Source organism: Austrofundulus limnaeus, unplaced genomic scaffold, assembly GCF_001266775.1.
Source record: "Austrofundulus limnaeus strain Quisiro unplaced genomic scaffold, Austrofundulus_limnaeus-1.0 Scaffold603, whole genome shotgun sequence".
Lineage (NCBI taxonomy): Eukaryota > Metazoa > Chordata > Actinopteri > Cyprinodontiformes > Rivulidae > Austrofundulus > Austrofundulus limnaeus.
The window spans coordinates 273,717-274,836 of record NW_013953005.1 but is presented as its reverse complement, the minus strand read 5'-3'; the positions used below and the strand labels follow the sequence as shown (position 1 = coordinate 274,836).

Genomic DNA, 1,120 nt, shown 5'->3' with positions numbered 1-1,120 from the left:
GATCAGTGCCTCCAAATCCCAGACCATGGTCTTGAGCTGGAAAAGGGTAGGGTGTCTTCTCCGGGTCAGGGAGGAGGTCCTGYYCCAAGTGGAGGAGTTWAAGTATCTCAGGGTCTTGTTCATGAATGAGGGAAGAATGGAGCAGGAGATCAACAGGTGGATTGGTGCTGTGTCTGCAGTGATGTGGGTGTTCTACCGGTCTGTCCTGGTGAAGAAAGAGCTGAGCCAGAATGTGAAGCTCTCAGTTTACCATTGGGTCTACATTCCTACCCTCATCTATGGTCAGGAGCTTTGGGTAGTGACTGAAAGAAGGAGATCACAGATCCAAGCAGCTGAAATGGGTTTCCTCCGCAGGGTGTCTGGGCTCTCCCTTAGAGATAGGCTGAGAAGCTCAGTCATCCAGGAGGGACTCAGAGTAGAGCCGCTGCTCCTCCACGTCCAGATTTTGTTTTATGAAAAATAAATAAACAGTTAAAATAGAAATGACTAACTCAACCTTGTAGTGTTGACCAGGTACAGTAAGACGTGATGTTTTGTGTGGACAGCACGGCTCCACAGCTAAAGAAATAAAATCAGCTGTTTGATGTTGTTTTTCTGTTGAGGATCAGAAAAACAACTTGTAGACGAGTGAAGACCAAAGTCCACGTTACTCACCTGGTTGGTGTTTGCTCCTCCTGTTTTCAGACGCTCAGCCGTCAGAGTCAGAGACTGAAGTATGGGAGAAGGTGAACCAGGTTCTGATGGAGGCCCAGGTCATCCTGCAGGACCTGCAGACGTACAGAGGAGCTGGAGAGGAGATACGACAGGTACCATCTGTTCATCCATCCATCTGTCCATCTGTTCATCCATCCATCTGTTCATCCATCCATCTGTTCATCTGTTCATCCATCCATCTGTTCATCCATCCATCTGTTCATCTGTTCATCCATCCATCTGTTCATCCATCCATCTGTTCATCTGTTCATCCATCTGTTCATCCATCTGTTCATCTGTTCATCCATCCATCTGTTCATCTGTTCATCCATCCATCTGTTCATCTGTTCATCCATCCATCTGTTCATCTGTTCATCCATCCATCTGTTCATCCATCTGTTCATCTATCCATCTGTTCATCTGTTCA

General features: G+C 46.8%; 1 protein-coding gene across 1 annotated transcript in view; it reads left to right on the top strand.

The window, feature by feature from the left end:
- LOC106531184 (protein FAM49B) overlaps positions 1–1,120 on the top strand; it is a gene marked incomplete at its 3' end in the record, with an annotated part of 15,020 nt that overhangs the window by 8,541 nt on the left and 5,359 nt on the right. The window contains 1 exon segment of the mRNA XM_014026965.1: positions 685–806. Within this exon segment, the coding sequence (XP_013882419.1) occupies positions 685–806 (122 nt within the window).